We start from the raw sequence: 26,176 nt of genomic DNA, 5'->3' as shown, positions 1-26,176 counted from the left end.
AGAATTTATCACACACACGCGATATTATTAATATATAGCAATTCTAAAAATTAAAATAGAATTTTTTAACTTAAAGATAATGCTTCCTCATACAAATAGTGACTCATGATGCTCTTATCGATGACCTCTGGTATCCTCGATAACATTTTGGACCTTCCATAGTAGAATATCAATCGTCTTCCATAAAATATCGCGTTATTATAAATACAGCATATTCTCTCTGATTCGCATTAAGAAATTAACATTTCTTCCTTAACATTTCCTTATCTCTTTTTAGAAATTATAATAAATTTCTCTTTTTGATACAAAAAAAGATAAAAAGGATAGAACCAAAACTTTTTAAAACAATTCTAGTTTTAAACAGGGAGATTAGAAATTTAACGTTACGAGCTTCTTTTCTTTTTCAATACTTTTTTTAAATTAAATGTTTTTCAATCAGATTTAATTATTAATTACAAAAAATTAATTAAGATTGGGAGACATTAGAACGACGGCATACTTCAAATCTTCCATAATGACTCTTAAATGTTAAATAATACTAATTGTAAGGTGTAAGAAGGCTGAGCTCCTGCAAAATGAGCGCGACTTGGTGTGAGCTGGGAATACATTCGTGCGAGGAAATAAATTATTTATTTGTTTACAATATATAAACGAGATGCGATTCACGGTTCGGGCAGCTCGCGCGATTTATTCAATAATTACAATATTGGCTATTGTACGAGTCACTCATTTTCAGCCGCTCCCTAATATTACGATATAAAATTAAATATAAAATTAGTCTTAACTTCTTCTTACATAAACATAATTAAATGATCGTTTCTAATTTGAAAAAATGAAGTATTATTTTTTACATTTATGAAAAAAATGTTTAACATTTTCATGCTCAGGATTTTTTGCAATTAATATTATCAATCATGAGTAAAGTAATACTATATATTTAAATAACTGAGAAATTATTTTTATACTAGATATCGATAAAAATGTTCTCATTTGACAAAATGTATAATCAAATCTCCGTGTTGTTAATATATCGAAGCACGGAATATAATTTTTCTGTTCCCAAGCTCTTCTCCTTTAGTTTTCAAAATTGTTATTATTATATTATTTTCCAAATTTGATTGTAAGCACGAAAATATCATTGTGTGCAAAGTAAATTCTAAGTGGAAAATGATAAAAAACATGTATAACCATGATGTGAAAAACAACGTAAACGATAAATTAAATTTATTAGAGTTTAAACTGATTAGAAATAGAAAGTTCAAAATATACATGAAGGTTCGATTGTAATTTAATTATCGCACAAATTTCGGAGCAGTTTCGGGAACAGCAGTTTTTGAAAATACGTGGCTCGTACAAAAGGCCAATTATCGTTGTAAATATCGCAGCAAGTGCGAACGCCCGTGAATATGAACCGTCTAAAAAGTGCATAAAATGTACGTATACGTACTGTAAGCGTAAAAAGGAGAATTCTTGTAGTACTTACGATCATGCGCGTCGAAAGCGATCGTCAGCGAGGGCTTAACGGGACGTATTGTGCATTATGTGTCGGAAAGGAAATAAAATCAAAATCGATCGATCGAGAATCCGTGTTTCTTTATCCGCCATCCCTCTCTCTGCCTTTGTTCATTACTTTAATCTATAGCGTCCTGTTGAAAAAATATTTTTGTATTGCTGGCTTATCGGTTCATCCGTTCGAGATCATTGATCACTGAAATGTGAATTATATACTGGATTTTATGTAGAAAGATTTGTAATTTTGTTCAATCAGTGACCAAAGTTTTTGGCTGAGAAAGAATAATGAAATTGCAAAATTAATTCTGCTACAAGAAAACAAGAAGAATAAAGTTTACAAATACAGTCTTATTAATTGTAAAGTAGTGCATTGTAATTATATCGACTTAAAAGTTCAACTGACCTGAATATCTCCACTTGATTCTTTTAGAAAAAAATGTAAACGAAAAAAATCGCATTATTTTACTCGTTTATTTTCACACGATGACATCCGTACCGTTCTCTGTCTTTGTTCAAACTTTCCTCGCGTTTCAATCTTCCGCCGAGATTCTTCTCAAAGACATAAAGTAGGAGAAATCTAGAAAGGAAACTACCGTAAATTTTCCTCATAGATAAATAATGATACAGACGCGGGAGGGAGATTCGATAACATTTCCTTTCCGATTGGTTGCTATTGCGAGAAACCCTAGGAATCTTCCATTCGATAACCAATCGTTACGTCGTACGGCAGATGCAACGTGACATCTCGACCAATGGAAATGTCACTAGAAAACAAATTCTCTCATTGGACACGGTGCGAATCTTTTATAACCTCATCTGTAACTGTTTACACCGCTGCTTCGCGTCCATATCATTCATCACCTTCGCATCTTCGGCTCGCCGTCACCACCCGTGCATACATACGTATCATCTCGCATATCGCCACCCTTGAATCGCGTATGATGTCCCGCGCGAACAGCCAACAACGCCGGTCGTGAGTGTTCGTGAGTGGGAGCGTTCGCGAAGAGGAGGCCCTGGAGAGAAGATGCTCTGGACGGCGATGAGCGGCGTGATGATTCTGTCCAGCGTGGTGGCTGTCACCGCCGCCCTGCATTCCTCCACCGCTCTGAACGGCGGCGGCGGCGATACCCTCGCCCATCACGGCCGTTGCGAGCCCATCACCATCAATCTCTGCATGAACATCGCGTACAATGAGACGATCATGCCGAATCTGATGAATCACCAGAAGCAGGAGGACGCCGGCCAGGAGGTGCACCAGTACGTGCCGCTCGTTAAAATGAAGTGTAGCCCGGATCTCCGTTTCTTTCTGTGCACCGTTTACGCGCCGGTCTGCACCATCATCGAGAAGGCGATACCGCCGTGTCGGTCGCTCTGCGAGAGCGCCCGTTCCGGTTGCGAAGGTCTGATGAATAGCTTCGGCTTCGCATGGCCGGAGGCTTTAGATTGCTCCAGGATGCCGGAGAACGACGGCACGGAGCTCTGCGTGGCTACCAACGACACCACGACGCCTCGAGAACCAGCCGCACCGGTTTATCCTCCGCCTCGTATGCCGGTAGCGGAGTTTCAGCCAACCTGGAACGAGGGTCCTAAACCTTATGGCGGTAATGGCGGGTTCGCCCTGGGTGCCAGAGACTTTGGCTTTGTCTGTCCTGTTCAATTTAAGGTTCCTCACGGATTAGGATATTCGTTGAAGGTCGGAGACAAAGTGGAGCCTGATTGCGGGGCGCCCTGTGACGGCATGTTCTTCACAGAGATGGAGAGAAGATTCTCAAGAGTCTGGGTTGGCACTTGGGCCGCTATTTGCGCCGCGTCATGTTTCTTTACCTTCCTCACCTTTCTCATCGATACGGATAGATTTAGGTAAAGTTTCTTTTCTTTACAAATCAAACTGTGTAATATTTTTGCGGGATGTATCGCGTAACAACTTTGCACATTACAAGAATGTATAATATTGTTTGAACATGATAAATATGCTGTATTACGTTATATTTAACATTTGTTGCAATAGATCATTAAAGAGTTGAAATAAGTTTACATTAATATAAATATAGGCTTCTAGTTGTATATATCAAAAGCAGTTGAGTTTAATTACTTGAGAATTACATTACTTGTTATTGCATACAACAGAAAATAATAAAAATATAATATAAAAATATAATAATAATAAATAAATGATGTTTTACAGGTATCCCGAGAGACCCATCATTTTCTTGTCCGTATGTTACCTGATGGTAGCATTGGTTTATGTGATTGGTTGGGCAGCGGGCAACTCTATATCTTGCAGAGAGCCATTCCCACCACCTATGGGCATTCGAATACAAATGGCATCGACAATTACACAGGGTACTAAACATGAACTGTGCACTGTACTCTTCATGGTTCTTTACTTCTTTGGTATGGCATCGAGTATCTGGTGGGTTATCCTCACTCTCACATGGTTCTTGGCTGCTGGATTAAAGTGGGGGCACGAAGCGATCGAGACTAACTCGCAATACTTTCATCTGGCTGCCTGGGCTGCCCCAGCTGTAAAGACTGTTACTATCTTGGCGATGGGAAAAGTGGAAGGTAAAAAGAGATAGTTAAAAACAAATATATTTCATATAAAAATGTAGATATGTACAGTTAAATGGAAAGTTTTTCACTTTTATTTATTATTGTCATTGTATATATTTATAAAAAAAAATTTTATTTTTATCTAATTAATTTATTTTACAGGTGATATATTATCCGGGGTTTGCTATGTCGGTCTTTGGAACGTGGAGGCTCTTCGAGGTTTTGTATTGGCACCGTTATGCGTCTATCTTTTACTGGGTACTGCGTTCCTTCTGGCGGGTTTCGTCTCGCTCTTTCGCATACGCACAGTGATGAAACATGATGGCACAAAGACGGACAAGCTTGAAAAACTCATGATTCGCATCGGAATTTTCTCCGTGCTGTACATCGTACCTGCCTTGATCGTAATCGCCTGTCTCTTTTACGAGCAAGCATATTTCGATCAATGGATGCTTACATGGAATATGGAAATGTGCTCACGTCCGGGTCTGCAATCTCTCTATTCATTGCCGTGCCCGGTTGGTGAACGTACGCGTGATCTTGGTCGCAGACCAGAATTCGAGGTCTTTATGATTAAGTATCTTATGGCGATGATTGTCGGCATAACCAGCAGTTTCTGGGTATGGTCCAAGAAAACACTCACCAGCTGGCAACAATTTTTCCATCATATACGAGGTCGCCGCGCTGAGGCCTATGTTTAAGTTCGGAGAGCTGCGTTTGCTCATTAACATTTCTATATTCCTTTTATAATCCCGAGAAATCAGTAAATTTGAAAATTATCATAGAGACTTATGAAATTTTTCAAAATCAACATTTGGATCAAAATAGATTTGTTTTTCAACATAGATTTTTGTGATTCATATTTATGTTGTATTGACTAAAAGAATATTATTAGTAGAGAGATATGATAATTATCAATAATGATGCTAAAACGTATACATCCATTAAGTCGATAGCTATACTAGCAGGAATGATACTAGACTTCTCGGTATTATGTTCTTTTGCATACTGTAAAAAATGTCATTTTTCATTGTAATCAGTAAGCGTTACAATCAGTACCCAATCATTAGCTTTTAACAAAAATTTTAATTCATTATTTAATATTGACAGAAGTCTAAAATTTTTCGTTCGATCTTTTTTATATATTTTATTTATGTAAACTTTATTTATATTATATATTTTTTCGCAGTCTCTAATTTTTGGGAACTCCTAGTTTATGCAGTCAAATCAGATCTGAATAAGCTAGCAATATTTCACACATGCTTTGTGATTCCCTCATGATAATTAAAGGCGTGCATTAATATGCATCCCAGTGCCAAATAAGTTTTTGTCTCTGATATTTCTTTATCGTGTGATCAATAATTTTGTGACCGATTAAATGTCAGTTAGTTTAAAAGTATTATTAGACAGTTATTCTTTTTTACGAATGTGACTATGTTTAAATTGAATGTACTCAAATGCTGTAGCAGACAAATCAAATGTTCAAAGTTTTTAAAGCAGCTAATTGGATCTAAGGGTATCAGATCCGATATGATATAAGAATTAAGATTTTAAGCAAATTCGGTTGAATGTAACTAATGTGCATTGGTGCATATTATGTCATACATAAATTGACATAACACATATTAAATAATTGGATTCTTTAAATGTTCAGCATAAGTTACATTGTATTATTTTACACAATACATATTGAACATTTTTATTAATCAAAAGACTTATATATGTTATGGTTTTTACTAATATATATATATATATATCTATATATATTATTAACACAAGCTTTAGTTTACACCAGTGCACATAATCTTTGCATTTAATCGAATTTTTCAATGTAAGGATTAAGAGATTCACGGATTTTTAATAATCGTGAATCATATTTCATACTGCCGAATTTTTTCGAATTCTGATTTTATATGATAGAGAACTGAAATCTATTACGCTTAATTTGTACGGAACGCACTTATATATAGGAAGTAAAAGAAATGCAATAATACTCAAGCGAAGACTTTAACGGCGTGGCACTTGTTAGCTGTACGTCTTCCTTTTTTTCGTTTTTATACTTGTTAAGAAATTTTTCGATTCTTTTTCTGTGTGACGAATTTATCGTTTAGACTATAATGTCGAATATCCAAGTTCATCGCGTCTCGAATTTCAACGAGATTAGCTTGTAAGATTATTGGCTCCTAAGTATGCAGCTTTAAGTTAACACGTTGTATATAATTATATGCGTTCTTTAATATATTCTATACTCCATGTATTATAATATATTTTTAAAGAACTCTGTACATATATATACATCAACATGTTATGCATGATTAAACGTACGCGAACAAACCGCAAATTCGTCCAAAATGAAATTGCCGAGCTTTTGTCTATAAAAATTTCGTGCTACATACAAATACAATACGCGTGATTATTATATTAGTGTGGCGCGCGCGATATATATCAATTTCGTCAAATACACGATATAAATTTTATGGTCGCTATATTCTTTATATAATAAACGAGAAATGCATATATATATATATATATATACATGTATAGTATATATGTGTGTGAAAATTTTAATTTGTTTTGCCTTTATTTACAGATAATTTTTTTACAGATGATTATGTGGTAACATTTGAATATAAATATAAATGTGTGCCTACACCTTTTATAATTATACAAAAGAATTGGATTTGTAAATCATACAGAGAAAGATAACAAGGTTTTGCTTATCTCGATCTAATCCAATGACAAAATCCTATATTATTAATTCTATCGATTCATTTATATTTATACAAAACATACGAATCGATATTACATATATAAGATACAAATATTATTCTAGAAAACTTATGTATATATGTCATATGATATTGGTAAATATCACCATAAATTTCTTTTTATAACAAATTTAATAGTGTTTTATCGTTGCACCGGTCACCTCTTGTCCAAATGTGACATGATATATTTTAACATGCAAGAGATATTTTAAAGAAATAATAATTAATAGTTAAATATAGATCTTTACGAAGTTTTTACTTTCGGCATTTTGAGCCAGCCGATTTTTCTTAGACGTTTTACTATTATTGGAGTTACAGACAGAGAAAACGATATTCGAATAGGCGCAAGTAGTTTATGAACGGTGTACGCTAAAATGAAATCCGTTGAAGTTTTCAGCACTTTATCGATTTGCTCATTTCCATTTGTCCACTTCTGTACAAAAGGCATCACATCAATTCCACTAAAATTAAAAATTCATATTAATGGAAAAATAAAAGATTTCTTTGATAGATTTTGAAAAACAATAATTTGAAAGAATCGTGTTAATAATAAAATATAAAAGAGATATAAACTATTTTGAAAATCGTTATGTTATGTGAAATACAAAGAGAAAAAATTGGTGTGTTAAAATAGATGAATTATGAGTTAATTATATATATTTATGCTCCAGGAGTTGTACACATTTTGAGAAATTTGAGAAAATTTGTTTAATTTATACGTTTCATAAAAAAAAAATATATATGTGTGTGTGTGTGTGTGTGTGTGTGTGTGTGTGTGTGTGTGTGTATATAATTTCTTATTATAATTCTGCGCGATATTTTTTAATTGAAAGAAAATGTGTACAATTTCTAGATCTTTTGTGACTGACCTAATGACCACCATGTAACAACAACCGAGACATATCAGCGAAAAAGTAATGTGCACAGCAAGGAGAGTGCCACCATAATCCCGCAACATCAGGCGAAATCTTTCCCGCTTTGGCATGCTAGCGATCGCCAATGGTGTCAGCAAATCCTTTTTGGCGCCCTTTGGCGCCTGGAAGCCATCAGTCGAATAACTCATTCTGACGACACAATTTGGCCAGCATGTCGTTCGTAAAAGAGGACTCGTTATGAAGATATTAGTTGCAGCATCTGAGCGATATAATTGTCTGATGTGAATTTCTAGCTTACAGAAACTTTCAGTTCTTATTTATCTTGAAGATCTAAGATTCTCAAGTGAAGAACTTTTGCCCGAGCTTATGCGATCATCGAACATTGCTTACCATGCAATTAATCAGTATAAAGGAGATAAAAAAAACTGTATGAATTTTTAGATTGCCATGAAAGTATTATCAATTTATGATGCAAATCTTTGAATCCCAGTAAAATAAATTTTCAAATTCTTAATGTATATAATGTATATAATTATTGACAAAAAATAATTTAATTAAAAAACCTATTATATTGGTGTATTTGAATAATTTATATATATTTATAACTAATTTTCGCTATTCTTATTATATATATTCTCAAACTCAAAGGATCAGGGCATTATCTTCTAGGATTCAAAGGACAAAAAGATGTAAGTCGCAAAAAAGCTGAGAATGAGAAAACACCTCTACCCTTCAGAATCCACTCAAAGGTCGCTCTTACACGACAGTTTGCGATAATGAGAGCGCTGCATGTCCTCGGCAATGTATTTGCCGCTGCGAGACCATTGTCCACCAGGCATGTTGAGATGCATGGATCTGCCATGTGATGAAAAGGGCTTTGGCACGTTGCTCTGCATCGTGCCGTTTAGACTGATGGCGCCGAAACAATCGTACGAATCCATATGGCCATTATCGCGAATCTTGGGAAAACCGGAGCAATTCACCATGGACACGATTGCGCTGCCATTTTTCTCGGTATATAGAGCGACATCGCGCACACGTTCTGGCGTGAAGCGACCGGTCTCGTTGGCGAAGATGTCGCAGACATTATTTGGTAAATCGAGTATCGGTGGATCTGGATAATGACGTACACTCGTCACGTGCAATGCCTGCTGCTTCCGATGAATCGCTGCTGGAGTTGCATACTGTATTTCCAAAGGTGCTACAATTTAAAAAGGAGATTATATTATTATATATTGTAATATATATGTTGAGGCAAAGAAATTTATTACATTATTAGGTCTTATACAGGAAAGACAAGCAAAACATTATATTAAGCTAAATATAAAAAATTATGTTTAAAGTTAATTATATATATGTGGAATAATTTTTAAAATTATGATATAAATATATAATTTATTATATATATTATTATGAAAAAAGAAGATTATCATATCTATGCGTGAAATAACTATAATGTTTACTCTTTATATTTTATAATAAAAATAATAAATGATGTTAAAATATTTGCAATATTTACAATTACAATATTTTATACATTATATTATTATAATGTTTATATAATATAATGGAAGTTTATATGCAAAATCTAAATGTATATATATATATATATACATTTATAAAATATATATATATATATATATATATATATATATATTTTATAAAATGCAAAAATTGTATAGTAAAATTTTAATAATTTTATAAGATAAAAATGATAAGATTTATATGTATGGTAAGATGCTAGAGTAAAATAAAAATTCTTTTCTAAGGAATTATGAATTTGCTATAAACATATAAATTTGTCAGTGATAAAACTGAAAAACAAGTTATAATGTTGACTAGGTAATTAATGACAAAAACATCATTCAATATTCATCAACTAGGCTAAATATATCAATGAAATTTATGTACTTTGGACTTTAGAAAAAAGTGCAAATTTAAAAAAAAGTAGATAATTTAAATGATTCTCTTCAACTATAATTGTTACAAATACTTAATATATGATGTACAAATATTTGCTGCATAATGATATAATGGAAGAAAAGTATTTTCCAATAATTCCTAAAAACATAAATGAATTTAGTAGAGTATTATTTTCCTAACATAATCATTACATAATGTAAATTAAGATCCACAGATACATCTAGTCTGAAAAAGCACTTTCCATCATTGTTTAATATATTAATAGTTTATATGCATCTTATTAACTGTACAAAAGATTGTAACATTATTTTAATGTAATTTTAGCAATATTGTGTATTGTCCTTGTGATAAAATGGAGCGCAATAATGATACAATTGCGTAAAATTACTTTGTACCTGTGCGTGGAATGCGAATTAAAGTATTCAACATATCCAACGTGCCGATTCTCGATAATGCCATTGTTGAATTACGAAATATTCAAGATTGCATGCGATACGTCAAATACCGCCAAAGTTAACAAACTAATCTGGAAACGAGAGAAATGATCTTGATTGCACTGTAACTGCGCATCACTTTAACATAATCGGAGACATAACACTTGAATTCACTAATGTCTGGATTTTCTGGAATCGCCTTTCTCTTTCCAAAGCCAGCCGCACACACCCGATGCTCATTGGTCCATATAGCCTTTAGGGTGCTTTTCATTTAACGACACAAGTCGACACAAGTCATTCTATCTTTATTTATTGTTGTTATTCACTGAAAATCTTAATTATTAAATTATATTATTATATTATTTATTACAATAAATTAATATGTTATTATATTATATAATTAATAAATGAACATGATAGGCATTATATACATTAATAAATTGAAAATTTATCCTGTTTCTTGCTGCTTGAATAAAGTAACGTTTTCCGATTGACCAATCGGAACAAAGAGCTCTGCTGCTTTCCTGATTGGTCAATCGCATGATATCACTCCAACGAGTGGAAAGTTTCGAACGCACTTCTTTATTGCCAAAGGTCAGATGTGTCTCTTGTATCTACGCACATCTGCGGTGATCGTAACAAAGTATATACATCAATATATATTTATATATACGTTATACGTGTACACATCGCGATTTCAATTTCTCTGTTTTTTTTTGTTCAGCATAACAATTAACGTCAGTTTGGCGACTTTCAAGTAGGTTGCATCATATCGAGGATCTTTCTCGAGAGTTCCGAAGCGGAACGGGTTCGCTAATCATTCTCATCACGACCGATGCGGAGACTCTACAAGAGTCTCGTCGACGGATCGTTCCAAGATGCAGATGCAGGAAGCCGAAGGTGCCGATGGTGAGTAAACGCACGTTTCTCCTTCTCGGAAACACTCGTTTTCAATCACATCCAATTTCCTTTTCTCCACGAGCTTTGTTCCTTCGACGGCTTAACCTTGCTTGGCGTACCTTCCTCGATCTTTTTACTAAATCATTCCAAAGTTAATCCTAAGACTTAATTTATCAGCAATCTTTCTTTTTTTTTTATCGGTGAATTTGAAAGGAATCGATGTGTTTGAAAGGAACGCAGGGAATATTTAGAGATGCAAGAAAGTACGCGTGCACTTTTTAAATCTTTCGCGTTTTCACATGTTTTTTCACAAATTTTTGACTTTTATTTATTTGTTTAGATGTAATAAGTAAATACGTAGCATGTTAGTATTCGATGAATAAAAGTATCGATAATTGTAGTATGCTATAAGATGCATTGATATTTTTTTACTTTAGGTTCACCATGGAATAATTCCAGTGGCTGTGATGAAGACCGTAGACCAGTCCAAAAGGAGGGTAAAAAATCAAACGTACTACCATTATGGGGCAATGAAAGGACTATGAATTTGAATCCTTTGATTCTCACCAATATACAATCGTCGCACTATTTCAAGGTGAATCTGTATGAGCTCAAGACTTACCACGAAGTGATTGATGAGATTTATTACAAGGTTTCTCATCTAGAACCATGGGAAAAGGGCAGCAGGAAAACTGCAGGCCAGACTGGCATGTGTGGAGGCGTGAGTATGTTTTCTCAGGAGAAATGTTAATCTTTTTTCTTCTTTTGATTCTTTTTTTCTCCTTTCTTTAATTATTAATGCCTTTGTTAAAAATTTAAGACTAAGAGAGAGAAAAAGAGAGAGAGAGAGAGAAAGAAAGAGAGAGAGAGAGAGACAAAGTCATCGCACATCGATGTACTTGCTTGTACACAGATGATTGATTGTAGTGCACTAGCCAGCAACTTATGGGCGAATTGTCAGATGAGAGATGAAATATCCGATGCTGAAAAACATATTCAACATTCAGATCGATAATCTATTGATCATTGATTTGGATGTAACGGTGTATTCGATGCGAAGAGAGATATTAATGTTGTTACAAGATGATTTTCGAGCATAATAGATCTCGTCTTTGCCTTTGTTTCCTTTTTCACTTAATATTTTTAAATGTTCCTACGTTAACGAACATTTAAATAAATAGAAAAAAATTGTGTTTGTCAAATTGTAAAGTAGAAAATTTGAATTTTAAATGTTTTGTAAAAAAAATAAAAAACATAATGGACAAATTTACATATACATATTGAATTATGATCATACTGCAATAAATGCAATGACATTATGTGAAGCAGAGACCGAGTTCTAACATTTGTTACAGATGGAACTGCAAAGTAGTAAGAAAAAAAATCATCTAATTAATATCGCTGAATTTACATATAAGACGAGGGCTTATAACATGAAAATCTTAAGTCAATAACATAAATAACTTTTTTGTAAGAAAATCATATGTTCGTGCGATGGTAATATTACCAATGTTGGTTTATTCATGACTTTTAAGCCCTTTTGGTACTATTATTATCATTATATATTGCGCAAAGTGTTAACCGCACCACTTATTGCAGAATAGCATGTATTTGGTCCATATGTTGTACGGTAACACGAATGTGACTTAACTGACTGAGGGGGGTGTAAATTTAGCGGTTCATGCAGGTACGAGGCGTGGGAGCTGGCGGGATTGTCTCCACGGCTTACTGTCTACTGTATAAACTCTTCACGCTGAGACTGACGAGAAAGCAGCTGAACGGACTCATTAATCATCCGGATTCACCCTACATTCGCGCCTTGGGATTTATGTACATTAGGTGATTTGATTTTAATTTAATATATATTACAATTTTACGTGATATTTCTTAAAATTACTGCATAACATTTTTAGTGAAAATATAATCTAAACGGTTTTTTATACAGATTTTTATATTTAATCGTCCAAATTTTTCAAATTGTAAGTTGATCATGATTACAGTCATATAAACAATTTCAATTACAGATATACGCAACCACCAGCAGACTTGTTTAGCTGGTACAGTGATTATCTGGAGGATGAAGAGGAACTAGATGTAAAGGCGGGCGGTGGACAGACGATGAAGATGGGAGACATCCTCAAGCAGTTTTTAACGAAACTCGAGTGGTTCTCTACGTTGTTTCCACGGATTCCAGTACCAATACAAAAGGATCTGGAGCTGCGACTTGCCGAGCGGTTTCCGCAGCAGCAGGTGAACGCGCGCAATGCTAAACCACCGATCACCCTCAACAGCCATGGCAAGTATGGCAATAAGGACAGCCGTAATAAGGACAATGGCAATCTGATGTCACGCAACCAACAGGCTCGACACATTCCCGACAACGAGACTCAATGGGGTGAGGCGGAACGTATGAGTCACTGGCGTGCCAGGTGCGTCCACGTGGTATGAGTACAACGATCACGTTATTTATTAATTTTCTTTGCTTGTATATGTGTATGATTATAACATTGATTTTATTTCGATATTCATCAGGAAATCAAGTCGAGGCGAGAGTCTAGACGCGAGGAAAAACTCTTAGGAAATTGTTATCCTTACATACATACATACATATATATGTTTATCATTGATATTTAAATGCCAATGAGAAAATAAACCCCCACAATAGATTATATTTTGCAGTCAGGGCAACCAATGTCATACTTCCGTTTGAACGTATTTCTTTGCAGATCCGATGAGGATCGCAAGGACAAGAATAGGGAACGCGACCGGGAACGAGAGAGATTGCGAGAACGCGATAGAGAGAGAGCCCGTGAAAGAGATCGCGAGAGGGACAGACACGGCAGAAGATCCGATAGTCGTGATAGAAATAGAAGACAAAGAGACTACAGAAGTCGCAGTAGAGACAAGTACAGAGATCGGAGTAAGGACCGTCATCGCGACAAAGATCGACATCGGGATAGGTAAGTACAAAAGAATACAGAATTTTAAAGAGAAGATTATCGTTACAGTTGCTTTAGAATACTGTTGCGGTGCTCTAAAAAAAATTGATGCTAAAGATTTATCAGAAATGTTAATTAATAATTAAATCAATATCGTTTTAAATTTTTGCCTTTAAAACCCACTTCTTTACTATTCATATTATTAATTATCGATCGTGAGACCAAGAAGCTAATTTTATAAAAAGAAAATGTATGTATAACATTTTTCATTTTTAACATCTCTTGTAATATTGAAATAAGAAAACAAATTAAAGCTTTTTATATTAGATGTTTTTCGTGTTTAAATTCTTTACATTCCAATTTGTGTTTTACATTTCAATAAGATTGTTGCGGGTTCTAAAAAGTGATTATTTTAATTCTAGGAGAGGTTCGCCATACGATTATGCCACAGAATTGGCACGTGAGCGAGAAAGGCAACGAAGGGAAAGAGAATGAGTGACAAGAGAGATTTTCTTTCACTCTCTTTCTGCATATACCGTGTACATATTTAATTATTTATATGAATGATGGGGATTAAGAAAAAGTGACGGCAAACTTTCATACCGAGCCATACTAGCACACATGTCTACCGTGTGCGCACTTACAGAGGGATGCATTCTGAAGCAAGATATAGCCTAAGTTAAACTCGTCTATATTCACACATATGTAGTTTACATGTTTTTATAATAAACTCGTCACACCATCATTGCTGCTTTTTATCATATATGTTATGGTATTTTGGCATTGTCTGGGAAGACTTCAAAGAGTGAATTTATTTCCAATTTTTTTCACATAAAAAAATTACATTGTCCTATGTATAATAAATTAATGTACTAAATTAATGTATGTGATTGAAAAGTAATTTCTGACAATTTTATAATCTCGTAATTCTGAAATATCCGAATATTTTAATTTCAAATTAATCGCTTTTCTTTAGGGGATAGTTTTTATGTAAAAGAAAAAAAATTGCTTTTGAGATATTTTTCTTTTTACAAAATGAGCAAAATTTAAAGTCGTTGAAATGATTTTTATTGCGCAAGTTGTATTTGTAGTATGAATCTGTATGAATAAGATGACGACGAATTGTGTCAAGATAGGTCGTTGCAGCGCGGCTTAATGAAGCGACGAATAAAAATGGCGACGACGTCCGAACGCGGAGCAAGCCTGCGACAAGTCAATGAACCATGAGAGAGGCACTTGTCACCAGATGACAGCGTGACAAGGTGAAGAAACGATCGAAAAGTTATCGCTGACGTTTATCTCACGAGTGGACTTGTTGAACGCGCATCGATTCTCGCGTGCGTACGTGAATAAAATTCCGAATTTACGTCGCTCGAGTTGTAGTGTTTATCTTATGTTGGACTGTATTATATCCACAGTTATGATTTTGATGGAACGAAAAGACGTTCACTTAATTATAATTAACGGTAATTAGTCTATTTCGGTGCGACCAACGTCACAATGTTGTCGTGAATAACAATGACGTACTGCAAACAGGAAATGCGTCATGCAACGCGGGAAATTTAATTTTTGATTTTTTGTAATAATTATTTTTCTCTCAGTTGTTTAGGATACTTTTAAAAAATTATCTTCTAGAATGTAAGTTTGTAAAAAGAGAAATTCTTTATTTTGATGAAAATATGTATAATTTGAGATATAGTCAACCGAATTAAGAAATTTTAAGAAGAATCAAGAAAATTAAAATTTGTTTACTGAGACATGTCATCTTGTGAATTTAAAAGATAGATGAGATCTTTAAGTATTAATTAAGACTTAAATAGATATTTCAGTTCCATAGTTAATTCTATATAAAAATTGTTACTCTCAATTTAATAATTAACAATAATCTCATTTTACTGTTACAAAATTGTATAATAATTGCTACCATTTACAAAAATCGCAGATGGTTGGCCGACGTTGCGCCTTTTTCGCCCTGAGCATCCTCCTGATATTACTCCTCAGTGTAAATATCTACTTCATCCAGATGATTGTCGAGAGTTCTTCACGGAAGATCAATTCCAGAAATATACCAGAACCAAAATCTGAACAAAACCATTTCACATCTTTACGATCCAATGAAAAGGATCTGCAAGATCAATCACAGTTGAGATCAATTGTAAAGGACATTAATGAGAAGATCAAGGAAGAGATTCGCACACTACCCTCCAAGTATTTTAAACAGAATACCAGCTATACGCTTGTTCTGGAACGGTTGCTAGCTGAGCTGAAAATAATGTCAAATGTTCATGAGGATATCTGGAATATTCCTAATAATGTTAGTAAAAACAATTTTCATATATTTTGAAGAATTTACTATAGATTTTGAGATTTTAAAATTTAATTTTGTTAAAAATTAAATATAATAAAATAACTGTTTGTTATTTTAGGCAATGTTTGAAGAGAGTTTATTATCTTGATTTATTTGCTAAAGTTATATAATTAATTTTTGTATTTTTTATAATTTATTTAAAATAAATTTATTATTAAAGTAATAATTTAATAATAAAGCATAAATATTATTTATTATACATATAGTGGCCAGATGCACATCAGCTAATTCCACCAGCAGCTCCAGAACTAGGTACTATCTTGGAGGTCTTGCGTAGGTCTAAAATAGTTCGTGCTGATAATGCTCCATTGGGTACTCAGCTGAAACTCATGCTTAATCTTGAAAACGACGTAAAAGCATTATTCAAACCACAGTGGTATTCCAGAGATGCTATTATACATGGACCAGTATATCATGGCAAAGATAGACACAATGCTGAAGTAGTGGCTTTTTATTTATCATCCTTGCTAGGATTGCGAAGAGTACCTCTTACAGTTATAAGAAAACGTATGTTGAAATACAATGAAGGGAATAAGGAGATGGAAAACAATCCGAATTAGAATTGCCGTAATATTTTCAATTAAATTAAAATTGCAATTCAATTAAATCAAAATTGTGATCAAATCTTAATATATAAAAATCTTAATTAAATTATTCTCTTTTTTAATAGAGAATATCTTAAATCTTAAGAATTTGTTCAAATCTTAATCGTTTTCTGACTAATTATTTTCCTAAAGAAAGCATAATATTTTGACCTTTCTGCTATAAATTAATAAAGTAAGACATTCCCTCATTCTATTTGTAGTTGATCTAACAGAGGAAGTTCGCAATCTTGCAGCGCCTGCATTATATACAACTATGTATCAAGAAGGTAATGATACATGTCTGTATGGTGTTTGTCATTATTGTTCTCTGACTGATCCCGTTTGCGGGTCAGGAGGCATACTCGAAGGTGCCCTCATTTTTTGGCTTCCACGATATTTAAGACTAGTCAAACATCGTCATCCTTGGCAACGAACGTACAAAAAAAATAAATTCGCTGCATGGGAAGTCGACGAGGCTTATTGTGATAAGGTATATTGTTAAATATAAATTTTTTTTACTAAAAGTGTGTGTGTATTTAAATATAGTATTTAAAAAATATATATGTATAAAATTAAGCAAATACTATTAATATAAATACTATAAATATTAATAAACGAAATTATATGTTGATATGAAGTATTGTGTTTAGATGCTTTTAATTCATGTACTTTACATTTCTGCAAAATGAAAAGAATTATAAAATTATGTATAAAATAAAAAGAGTCCATCTTACCAAAAATACATTTATAATATTTTATGTTCTTCAGAGAAAATGCGAAATTAACAATTTTATTTTCAGGTGATGGATTCTAAGACTTATTCGCCGCAATCATCTAGTAGATTGTTGGACTTGATTGATACGGCAATCTTTGATTTTCTCATGGATAACGGCGATCGCCATCATTATGAACTTGCCCAAAATAATTTCCATAATCCCGCGGTACTGTTAATCGATAACGGGAAGAGCTTAGGCAATCCTGATGTAGATCATTTCGATATCCTGGCGCCTCTTTATCAGTGTTGCATGTAAGTATAAAAGTATAATTGTTAGTTATAGTGGAATAAAATGTATTTAATACACTTTAATGTTACTTCTCTGAAGATCGAAATATTTAAAGCTGCATTGAAAATCTATCTTTATCTCTCCCTTAGTTTTAGTTTTAGAAATTGTATGAAAAGTGCACAATAAAAATTTTAAAAAAATTACGAAATTGAAAAAAGTCAATTTTATTTCAGAATCCATAAAACTACATGGGACAGGTTGAGATTATTCAGCGGTGGATCTTTAAGTATTGGATTAGGTAAACTTACTGCATACGAAGCTGAAATATCGGATGTTCTTCCACTAATCACAGAAGCACATTTAAATGCTATGGATAGAAGATTACTTATCATCTATGCCGTGGTAGAAAATTGTCTAAAGAAAAAGAAATATGTTTCGAATGTGATCTTAGATCATCGGTAGCCAGAGAATAATTTTTTTTTAGAATGTAAAGAATTTTGACATAAACGTTAGAAACGATGGTTTTTCAAATTTAATAAGGAGAGTGAAAGTGCGAGAATTGGAAAGTTTAATTAACAATTAAATAAAATTAAAAAGATTAAGGATCATAAAAATATAAATACTTTTTTAAAGAGATTTTTTAAATAATATTTTATTTTGATAATTATGAACTCAACTCTTTATGTAAAATAAATATCTATAATTTTTTTTTAATTTATTATATTTGATGGAGAAAGAGAGAATATATAATTTCTTTACTGGAAATTTTTACTTAAGTATAATGATTTTTATAATGATTTTTTGCAATATTTTTCAAGAGATGTTCAAAAGATAAGTGCGGATTGAAATGAGAAAGATGAACAAGACAGATTTGAATGCGATTTATTTGATGACACAGTTAATTATCATTATTTGGATAAAGTTTGGAGTGCTGTGTACAGCGTTATAAATATGGTATAAACGTAAAAAAACCTGTAAATGCGATTGTATTATCGTATGTGTATTATTATATATTGATGTGTCCTCTTCTCTTTTCATATCTAGAGAACACCATGCCATCAATCATATACATTATATATAGTCTTCATGAATCTCGCATTACCTCCCATGACAGTGATCTTTTAATTAGCATAATTAAAAACGCACCTTTATTTTTCTACATTTTTCTTTTTTAAATAAATCTGTAAATCTGTGCTTAATTTTTCTTAATTTAGAAAGTTGTGTTATCTGCAATAAAGTTCCTGAACTTTAAAAAATTTATAAGGTTCATGAACTTTAAAAATTTAAAAACAAGTTGAAAGAAAAAGATAATTATGGCTGATTTGTTAGATAATATATTTTCTAATAAAATTTTTTATATAAATTTAAACTTTTGATTCTAATTATATAAAATTAAGATTTTTCTTAAAATATATACACATGGAATGAAAAGAAGAGAAAGTATTTCTTTTTCCTACTTACAAGATATGATAAACGAACATTATCTATAAGTAGAAAATATAAAAAAGTGCAGGCAAATAAAACTGTCGCAGGGAGATATCGAGGCCCATTTGTATGGGACTTTGAATCGAATTTGCAGCATTCTAGCGTAACCTATCTTGCTTTATGTATCATATTTACAACATTACATGACCAGAATTATTCACGTAGCTTACAGGCTAGTTAAAAATTCCATTTTTTAAATATGTATATATCTATATAATATATTTAGAGCGCCGTATCATCGTTCAGGTATATGAGATTGTGTGTACGTGTTTTTGTGTATGTATGTGTGTGTGTATATATATATATATATATATATATATATATATATGTATATATATTATATCAACATTCTTTAATTAAATAGAGCTTTCGTAGCAAAGTATGTATAAATAGACTATCTTTGCACAGACCACGATTGTTTGCTTCGAACTCGTTATTTTTATTTTATCTGTTTAAAAGCAAGAATTGTCCATTTATTCGTGCTTGAGATCCGTCCGTGTTTAGATAATATTACATAAAAAATATGTATCGGACGAAAGAGAGAAATCTCTTATTCTTTAAGAATTTTTCGGTTCGAAGCCATTTCCCTTTTTTACGCTCTACCATTAATACTGTATATATTAAACGACGAGATCGAGACGAGTCGACTTTCATTTTAATTATACGCTCGTCGTGAATGAAAAAAAATGCGTCCCATCAAAATAGAATTCCGCAAACGGCAGCATAGAAATTATTGCATCGCATTCGCGTGTTTACACTCCGCAGGAAATTAGTCGAACCGAAAAAATTGAGGAAAAATCTCTTCCTGATAATATGGAATCAAATTTTTCATACTTTTAACATATATTACTGTTAAAATATCTTCACGAAATACAAATTGCAATAATATAATTAAATTAAGAATAAAAAGAAATTTACTTGTACACAATTTATATTTTAATGTTTCTGCTAAGAAGTTAATCTCTTTTACGTATTGAAATTCTTTTTTATTTTTATTTAGTTAAAATTTAGAAAAGATTTTTAAAACAAATTGAAAATTTTTCTATCTAATTGTTCGAATTCTAATCAAATTTGATAAAAAAATTTTGTTTTAATTTAATTTTAAATCTTTTAATCTCGAAAACGTATAAACTTAATTTCATAATGAAACTTGTAAATAAATTTCTTTCGGTTCGCCTATTCTTCAAAGAGTGAAAAGTCGACACGCTTATTTGTCGCCGTTTTTCGTTCATTTAATATTACATATCACACCTTTGGTGCAGAATGCACGTAAAAATCCATAAATCTAGGCCAGTTTTAATAGGCATATTAAATCCCTCTTAGGTCGTAACTGAAGCTCCTGGTATCGTGCGATTTTAAAATAGCTAACGTTTCATTTTGACTCGTTTTAATCTTATTGCGTTTTAGAGAAGTTTTAACAAACATAAAAGATTATATTTATTATGACAAGAATTTACACACAAATATTTAATTGAACTGTTACCTCGACTCGGAAATATGATTTATATTTATAACTTTTTTCTCGATTTTTAGTCTTAGAGATATTCCGCTGATATTTTTCCCTGATGATGAGGATATATCCCCGATATTTTTTGTAATTATGATTTATTTTATAAATTCTTTCGCTCTGAATTTTTTCGGCGATCAAAATGATTGCAAGAGTTATCGATTTTTATTTTTATATCTTTCTTAGCTATTGAGCAGTGATACATATCGACCTTTCGGCGATGAATTTTTTCACGATATTTTGCTAATTTAGAGTGCCGATTCCACTCCTCGTATCGAACTGCTCAAATCCTCTGAGTGACGAGTATGTGATGAATCGAGGGATGTCACTGAATCGCTGTCGTTGCTGTGCGGACTCGAATAATTAGCCGCTTCTTGCAGCCTCATCAGCATATTAAGCTGTAAAAATAAAAGTTAAATACAATATTGAAAAATCGATTATGTAATAAGATTACTGATAAGATAATTTATTTACTGTACTTATTGTGCAAGAATCTAGTATAAAATGTAAATTTTTTCGGTTTTTTCCTTTTTTGTTTCAATTATTTTATTTATCTAGAGGAATAATTTTTATGTGATATGATAATGTAATTAATTTATTTTTAATTTGAAATTTATGTATATAGATCTCTGAATTCATTTTTGATAGATATTTTGCCATATCTCTCTCTTTGGAAATTAATTTTTTATTCGAAATATATATCTGATTATTAAATAAATATTATTTAGATAGAATATTATTTTATTCGAAATATATATCTGATTTTAAAGTTTCCTGATTTCAATATTTTTTATATTAACCAGAGGATCTCCTTCGGTGTCACTGTGAGTACTTCCAAGACTCTTTACACTGGAGGCACCCACGCCAGAATTATGTCCACTGGAGACAACATCGTATCCCACGTCCTCGGGTCTCAATCGTAGAAGAGCATCGCTGCCGCCATGTACAGCATGTGTCGACAGCCATGGATAGCTGGACGTGATAAATTGCGCTGGATCTTCCCACGTAGGTTCGCCGTTTCCATTTCCGCTCACGCGTCTTCCGTATAATGTCAAGCCTTCTCTGACCGCCTCCACCAGGTAAGGTATAACCGAATAATTCCATAAATCGGTAAACCATACTTGAGAGCCAGCCACTTCCATCGGGCACGATAAGAAAAGTCGCGGTCCTAAGATATTTATCAACACTTGTTATACTATAAAGTAATTGAAATAAATTAGTATAGGAAATTTACATTAATAAGAAACAATCCCACATAGCATGCATATCCAAAAGATGTCCAGAAGATATCTTTGGGCGATTAGATATCTTCAGGATGTCCTGTTAATGTATTTTGGACATAGGATGCTATGGGATATTTCAACCTAAAAAAAAATAATAGAATTTTATGATGAAAGGAAGGAATATTTTAATATTAAAGACATTGGGGGAATTTAAAATCATAAAATTTATTAAAGATTTTTGTTTTAAACGTTAGAATTCTTTAAGATTCGACACAACTTTTTAATTCGAGTTATATCTTTCGAGATGTATAGAAATGTATTTTTACCTATGGTGACGTCGGAACTACTGTGAGTTTCTAGGAACTTGTTGAGATGCAACCACACACGGGGCAGCCACTCTACTACCGCTGCCATTTCCGCGTTCCTCGTTCCGGCGCACTCGCGCAATTCGTGCTCTAATAATTTTCTTCTCAGATAACGTCCCAGAAATCCTTTGACTGGCTCCATGTGATTTGCGCATAATACCCACCTGTTCACAATTACATAATTTTAAAAAAATCCTAAATATTCTAGACTTTCCATCTCTCTTTATATCAAAAAAATTATCAATTTCCTTTTACTATTTTCAGATTATAATTAAAAATCATCTTTTAACAGCTGAAAATACCTGAAGTTGTGATGCAATTGTAAGTTGGTGGTACTGCAAGTAGCCTGACTCATAGTACCAATGATGGCAGGACATGATGAGTGTCTGGTTCCTAGAAGACCACTAAAGAGCTCGCCCAAAGACGCCGCATGTTGAAGATTTTCCAAAATAATCACTCTGGGCAATTCATCAGCGGCGCTCGAGTCACATCTCTCGGCAATGTGCGCAAGATATTGACGTAATTCCTTACTGGACTTGTGATCGACGTTGAATGTCGCAACGGCGGCAGCGTCCTTCGTGTCATTGTCGGTGTCCACTAGAGCGTGCGCCAATTTCCCAGCCAGGTAACTCTTTCCTGTACCACTTGGACCGCACAAAATCACTCTACGATGTTCCGTTAGAAGGGAGATTAGACGTTGAACGATAGAGCGTGGTATCAGAGTATCCACTGCTAACCAGGAATAACCCGACAACACTAGGTAAATAGTCTTTACATGGCCAACGAGATAGCCACAGGGCAACAGTTCGGGATGCTGAGAATCGGTGGTGCATCTGTATGACACGGAAAAAGAAATATATTTTAATTATTTTATGAATGAAAGTAAAAAAGATACATTGTAAGAAATATAAAATTTAAAATGTATATTTATATATATATTTAAGATATTTATTTAAGATATTTTTGGGAAAGTAATCTTTCCTGAATTATCATTCAACTATCACAACTTATTGTCAAATTTTTAATTTATATTATTTTAAAAAGCTCCAAATAAAAACATACCTGGAGGCTTCGCCAAGATGGTACGCGGCGACGCACTCGACACCAAGACCTAAATTTGTCACAGGATCTACTCGAGAAACGTACTCTTTGAAGCAACGCCTCACCATAGAATCCAACGCGTCCCAGCTGGTTTTGTTGCTAATGCATACGCTAGCGATTATGCAATGAGGCGGTTCGCCTATAGTGCCATCGGTGGAACCGCTCCCGGTAATTAAATTGTAGTTGAAATTTCGTTCGCTACCAAGATAGACGGCCACATTAATCCTCTTGCCATCGGTGTCCTGTTCGAGAACCGGTTCTGAAGTTGTTGCGTTCGACGGCACTACGTCGTGTTCGACCGGGACGTTGAGATCTTCTAGTTGGTCGGCCGTGGAGCTGGCATCGCCGTTCGACAATGCCGCGACACTCGATGCGACTTCGGTCATACTGAAACGTCGATCTGGATCACTGGGTAGAGAAGACTGCGAGGAAGTGAGAGACTTCGAAGTCACCAGCCGCTGGAGACGCTCGTTATTCTGCTTCAGATTCAGCATTTCATACTAAAAACAGCGATAAAATAATAGAAAATATATTATAATAGAGATAAATTGTATAGAAACAATTTTAACAGCGTATCAGTTTTATGATGCAAATATTTCTAACATTATAAAATATTTACTTGCATATTAGAGAAATGTTGAGAAAATTTTATAATGTTTGAATTAGAAAATATTGAAATTTGCATAATCCTTTTATTGCAAGTACTTACTCTCATCTTGATAACCGTGTCCTTTAAAGATTCCAATTGATGAGCCGAGGATAACGCTTCTAATCTAATATCTGTGAGCACCAGATCTTTCTCTCTCAATTGCTTTTTCAACTCGTCCACATCTTCATCCTCCTTCTTATATAGAGCCGAGCTGCTCTTACTTCCCGATAGAGGATTTTCATGATCGGGTGACTTTTGGCCATTACTCCTCGCGGCTTGACCCCTCGAAGACTCGTGCTTGGACGCGGTTGGTAGTCTAGGACTGTTGGGAGCACTTAGATCACCACCAGGACTCTCTTTGCAATCTTCGGCATCGGATACTGAACCATGTCGATTTTTGCGCGATCTCGAGAACGCCTTAGAGAAGGAGCTGCGGAGCCAGCCTTTCTTCTTATGATGATTGCTGCTCGCCGAGCAGGCGCTACTCAGCGAGTTCAAGGATGTCACGCTATCCGCGGACAACTGTCTCGCCATCGATGCACCTTGATGATGATGATTGCTGCTGCTGCTGCTGCTGCCGGTGCAGCCAGTAGTACCAGATTCGGAATCGCCTAAAGTATGACGGCGACCATTGCTCGCGGCTGGACCGTTATTTAATCCGGCTTCAGCACTCTGTTTGCGTAGCCTTTCGATCGTTTCTCGAAGTTCCTGAAGCTCAGAATCCTAGAAAATTGTCGAGATTACTTTTTTATGATAACAGAAATATATATAGATTGGATATTACTTAAATCTATAATTTAAAAAAAATTAAATCCGGCGAAGTGAAAATTTATGCGGAATAAAAATGTTTCTCGTCAATTAGTAGAAATAATTAAGCATTGATTTTTGTAATAAAAATAATATTATTAATTATTTTCACCTTCTTTTCAGCTGTTGCTGTGAGTTGCTGCAATCTTTGAGTCATGTTGGACAGTGATTGCTCAAAGGCCGAGACTACATGTGCCTGAAACAAGAAGAGTATGCAATTTTTAATTTTTAATATATATATCATCAAGGTAAGAATTATATAATTATATGAAAATAATTGTGTCATTGTATTATATTATGTTTGTTTTTATATAATTATTATATATATATATATATATATATATATATATATTTCTATTATTAATAGAAATATATAATAATTACAGAAATTTAAATTTAAAAAAGTATAATTATATATATAAAACATGTAATTTTATTAGACAGTTTTATTTTGTAATAAAATATAATTTTATTTTTCTACAATATTTCTAATAATCGGAGCTCTCAATAATGATGATACAAAAATATGTGAAAATATACATAAAATATAAAATAGATATTATACATATTATGTCATATCAAATAACAACTATGATTCAAGCGATGCCTGATAATTTTGATGAACGTCCAGGGCAAAGATTAATACGTAGTTTATAATCGTAGTTTGTTTTAGGAAGTATCTACTGGCGTGATGGAGTGTCGGAGTATCGACACTCGTGTTTCTCATCACGTAATTAGTCTCTCAAGATCTGGGCGCGTGTTTTCAACACTATGTCACGAAGCGAGGAGGATGTTCAGTTATAGCGTAGGAAGAAAGAGTTCGCGCGCTGATGAAACGCTCTGTAATCTAAATTGGAGCGATGCAAATTCTCTGTCAGTTTCTCTCTCTTTTTATTCTTTTTTCAGTTCGCTGGTCCTCTTAGTCTATTCCTGACCATATGGTCGACGGCTGTTCGTTGTTATACTGCTCTTTTACAACTCTTGTTATTATAACTAGCGGCTGTAACTAGCATCAGCAATGACATGCTTGAATAGTGTTAATTGCATTTTATTTCATCGCGAAATATCATAGAGTATTATTATTTGTAACATTGTAATTAAATGTTACGAGATAATAAATGATTACATATACGAACCATCTAATTGTTATATGTATATGTGCAACGAATGAACTTTACG

General features: G+C 33.4%; 5 protein-coding genes across 14 annotated transcripts in view; 3 read left to right on the top strand and 2 right to left on the bottom strand.

Moving 5' to 3' along the window:
* The first annotated feature begins 2,536 nt into the window (after positions 1-2,536).
* On the top strand, positions 2,537-5,758 carry LOC105252529 (frizzled-7). Its single transcript, XM_011259934.3, has 3 exons — positions 2,537-3,372; positions 3,698-4,077; positions 4,228-5,758. The coding sequence occupies exons 1-3, from the start codon at positions 2,537-2,539 to the stop codon at positions 4,764-4,766; spliced, it is 1,755 nt and encodes a 584-aa protein (XP_011258236.1). The 3' UTR covers positions 4,767-5,758.
* Positions 5,759-6,882: 1,124 nt separating this feature from the next.
* Positions 6,883-10,294, bottom strand: LOC105252528. The gene is made up of 4 exons (XM_011259933.3): positions 10,027-10,294; positions 8,469-8,909; positions 7,703-7,967; positions 6,883-7,294 (listed from the first exon to the last, which is right to left on the bottom strand). The coding sequence occupies exons 1-4, from the start codon at positions 10,088-10,090 to the stop codon at positions 7,078-7,080; spliced, it is 987 nt and encodes a 328-aa protein (XP_011258235.1). The 5' UTR covers positions 10,091-10,294; the 3' UTR covers positions 6,883-7,077.
* Positions 10,295-10,645: 351 nt separating this feature from the next.
* Positions 10,646-14,714, top strand: LOC105252527 (pre-mRNA-splicing factor 38B). Of its 2 annotated transcripts, none has more exons than XM_011259932.2 (7): positions 10,646-10,708; positions 10,790-10,974; positions 11,403-11,686; positions 12,653-12,804; positions 12,990-13,394; positions 13,692-13,925; positions 14,327-14,714. In XM_011259932.2, exons 2-7 carry the CDS (start codon positions 10,944-10,946, stop codon positions 14,397-14,399), a joined length of 1,179 nt encoding a protein of 392 aa, XP_011258234.1. In that variant the 5' UTR covers positions 10,646-10,708; positions 10,790-10,943; the 3' UTR covers positions 14,400-14,714. The 2 variants fall into 2 exon arrangements, with proteins under 2 accessions (XP_011258234.1, XP_011258233.1); XM_011259931.2 differs by having other exon boundaries at positions 12,641-12,804.
* A 271-nt stretch (positions 14,715-14,985) lies between these two features.
* LOC105252526 (glycosaminoglycan xylosylkinase) lies at positions 14,986-18,457 on the top strand. 6 transcript variants are annotated; one of them, XM_011259929.3, is made up of 6 exons: positions 14,986-15,241; positions 15,847-16,218; positions 16,479-16,779; positions 17,078-17,346; positions 17,657-17,883; positions 18,094-18,457. In XM_011259929.3, the coding sequence occupies exons 2-6, from the start codon at positions 15,847-15,849 to the stop codon at positions 18,320-18,322; spliced, it is 1,398 nt and encodes a 465-aa protein (XP_011258231.1). In that variant the 5' UTR covers positions 14,986-15,241; the 3' UTR covers positions 18,323-18,457. The 6 variants fall into 6 exon arrangements, with proteins under 6 accessions (XP_011258231.1, XP_011258230.1, XP_019883511.1 ...); XM_011259928.3 differs by having other exon boundaries at positions 14,986-15,245; XM_020027952.2 differs by having other exon boundaries at positions 14,986-15,370.
* A 1,971-nt stretch (positions 18,458-20,428) lies between these two features.
* The window catches only part of LOC105252560 (protein sickie), a 161,887-nt gene continuing 156,139 nt past the window's right edge, over positions 20,429-26,176 (bottom strand). For all 4 annotated transcript variants that reach the window (XM_020027934.2, XM_025406085.1, XM_020027932.2 and 1 more), the window contains 7 exons: positions 25,110-25,193; positions 24,251-24,913; positions 23,503-24,041; positions 22,743-23,273; positions 22,402-22,604; positions 21,653-22,020; positions 20,429-21,250 (listed from right to left, as the gene is read on the bottom strand). In XM_020027934.2, the coding sequence (XP_019883493.1) occupies positions 21,101-21,250; positions 21,653-22,020; positions 22,402-22,604; positions 22,743-23,273; positions 23,503-24,041; positions 24,251-24,913; positions 25,110-25,193 (2,538 nt within the window). In that variant the 3' untranslated portion in view covers positions 20,429-21,100. The remainder of the gene's footprint in view (positions 21,251-21,652; positions 22,021-22,401; positions 22,605-22,742; positions 23,274-23,502; positions 24,042-24,250; positions 24,914-25,109; positions 25,194-26,176) is intronic.

The sequence above is a fragment of the Camponotus floridanus genome, unplaced genomic scaffold (assembly GCF_003227725.1).
Source record: "Camponotus floridanus strain SB8 unplaced genomic scaffold, Cflo_v7.5 scaffold131, whole genome shotgun sequence".
NCBI classification, from domain to species: domain Eukaryota; kingdom Metazoa; phylum Arthropoda; class Insecta; order Hymenoptera; family Formicidae; genus Camponotus; species Camponotus floridanus.
The sequence above is the reverse complement of the archived record's forward strand: the minus strand, read 5'-3'. Positions and strand labels throughout refer to the sequence as shown.

Coding starts and splice junctions, on each gene's coding strand:
- LOC105252529 (XM_011259934.3), top strand. CDS start 2,537: ATGCTCTGGACGGCGATGAGCGGCGTGATGATTCTGTCCAGCGTGGTG. Junction 3,373..3,697: donor ATCGATACGGATAGATTTAG/GTAAAGTTTCTT, acceptor GATGTTTTACAG/GTATCCCGAGAGACCCATCA. Junction 4,078..4,227: donor GGCGATGGGAAAAGTGGAAG/GTAAAAAGAGAT, acceptor TTTATTTTACAG/GTGATATATTATCCGGGGTT.
- LOC105252528 (XM_011259933.3), bottom strand. CDS start 10,090: ATGGCATTATCGAGAATCGGCACGTTGGATATGTTGAATACTTTAATT. Junction 8,910..10,026: donor AATTCGCATTCCACGCACAG/GTACAAAGTAAT, acceptor TTTAAATTGTAG/CACCTTTGGAAATACAGTAT. Junction 7,968..8,468: donor TCATTATCGCAAACTGTCGT/GTAAGAGCGACC, acceptor TATATCGCTCAG/ATGCTGCAACTAATATCTTC.
- LOC105252527 (XM_011259931.2), top strand. CDS start 10,944: ATGCAGATGCAGGAAGCCGAAGGTGCCGATG. Junction 11,687..12,640: donor AGACTGGCATGTGTGGAGGC/GTGAGTATGTTT, acceptor GTGTAAATTTAG/CGGTTCATGCAGGTACGAGG. Junction 12,805..12,989: donor TTGGGATTTATGTACATTAG/GTGATTTGATTT, acceptor TTTCAATTACAG/ATATACGCAACCACCAGCAG.
- LOC105252526 (XM_011259929.3), top strand. CDS start 15,847: ATGGTTGGCCGACGTTGCGCCTTTTTCGCCCTGAGCATCCTCCTGATA. Junction 16,219..16,478: donor TCTGGAATATTCCTAATAAT/GTTAGTAAAAAC, acceptor TTATACATATAG/TGGCCAGATGCACATCAGCT. Junction 16,780..17,077: donor TCTTACAGTTATAAGAAAAC/GTATGTTGAAAT, acceptor TTCTATTTGTAG/TTGATCTAACAGAGGAAGTT.